Below are 744 nucleotides of genomic sequence, written 5' to 3'. Positions count from 1 at the left end.
GTGCCGGGGCCGCCCCTCCCGCCCGCCCCTAGTAGGTGGCGGAAAATTTCATCCGTTTCTGCTTCTGTCTCTGGTTGCAAAACCAAACCCGCACCACATTCTTTTTGAGGTCCAATTTCTCGGCGATGGCGGCGATCTTCTCGGAGGAGGGCCGGGGCTGGACGGCGAAGTACGCCTCCAGTGAGCGCTTTTCCGGGGCGGCGATGGAAGTCCGCTTGCGCTTCTTCTCGCCCCCGTTGAAGAGCTCGGGCTTGTTCATTTTTTCCCGCTGGGCACCCTCGGCCTCCTCCAGCCAGGCCTGCAGGATGGGCTTGAGGGCGATCATGTTGTTGTGGGAGAGGGTGAGGGACTCGAAGCGGCAGATGGTGCTCTGGCTGAGGGAGCCCACCCCCGGGATCTTCAGGTTGGCCAGCGCCGAGCCCACGTCGGCCTGGGTCACCCCCAGCTTGATGCGGCGCTGCTTGAAGCGCTCGGCGAAGGCCTCCAGCTCTCGCGGGTCCGTGTCCGAGTCGCAGATGGAGGCCAGGCCGGCCGCTCCCACCACCGCCGCCGCCGAGGCCACCTGCCCCGCGGCGCCGTGGTGCGCGGCCACCAGCCCGGGGTGCGGCAGCCCCGACGGCATGTTCATGGCGGCCGGGTGCGAGAGGTGGCCCAGGCCGTGCATGTGCGAGTGCGGGTGGGCCGAGGTGGAGATGAGGCCGCCGCCGCCCCCGCCGCCGCCGCCGCCAGCCCCGCCGCCGCCGG

At 69.8% G+C, this 744-nt stretch overlaps 1 protein-coding gene across 1 annotated transcript in view; it reads right to left on the bottom strand.

The window, feature by feature from the left end:
- The window catches only part of POU4F1 (POU class 4 homeobox 1), a 2,768-nt gene continuing 2,024 nt past the window's right edge, over positions 1-744 (bottom strand). The window contains exon 3 of the mRNA XM_042029602.1: positions 1-744. This exon is cut by the window's right edge and continues 38 nt beyond it. Within this exon, the coding sequence (XP_041885536.1) occupies positions 29-744 (716 nt within the window). The 3' untranslated portion in view covers positions 1-28.

The sequence above is a fragment of the Corvus kubaryi genome, unplaced genomic scaffold, assembly GCF_017639235.1.
Source record: "Corvus kubaryi isolate FWS band 111438036 unplaced genomic scaffold, C.kubaryi_AGA036_p1.0 37328, whole genome shotgun sequence".
Taxonomy (NCBI): Eukaryota; Metazoa; Chordata; class Aves; order Passeriformes; family Corvidae; genus Corvus; species Corvus kubaryi.
Note: the sequence above shows the minus strand (reverse complement) of the source record. Positions and strands in the feature narration are given on the sequence as shown.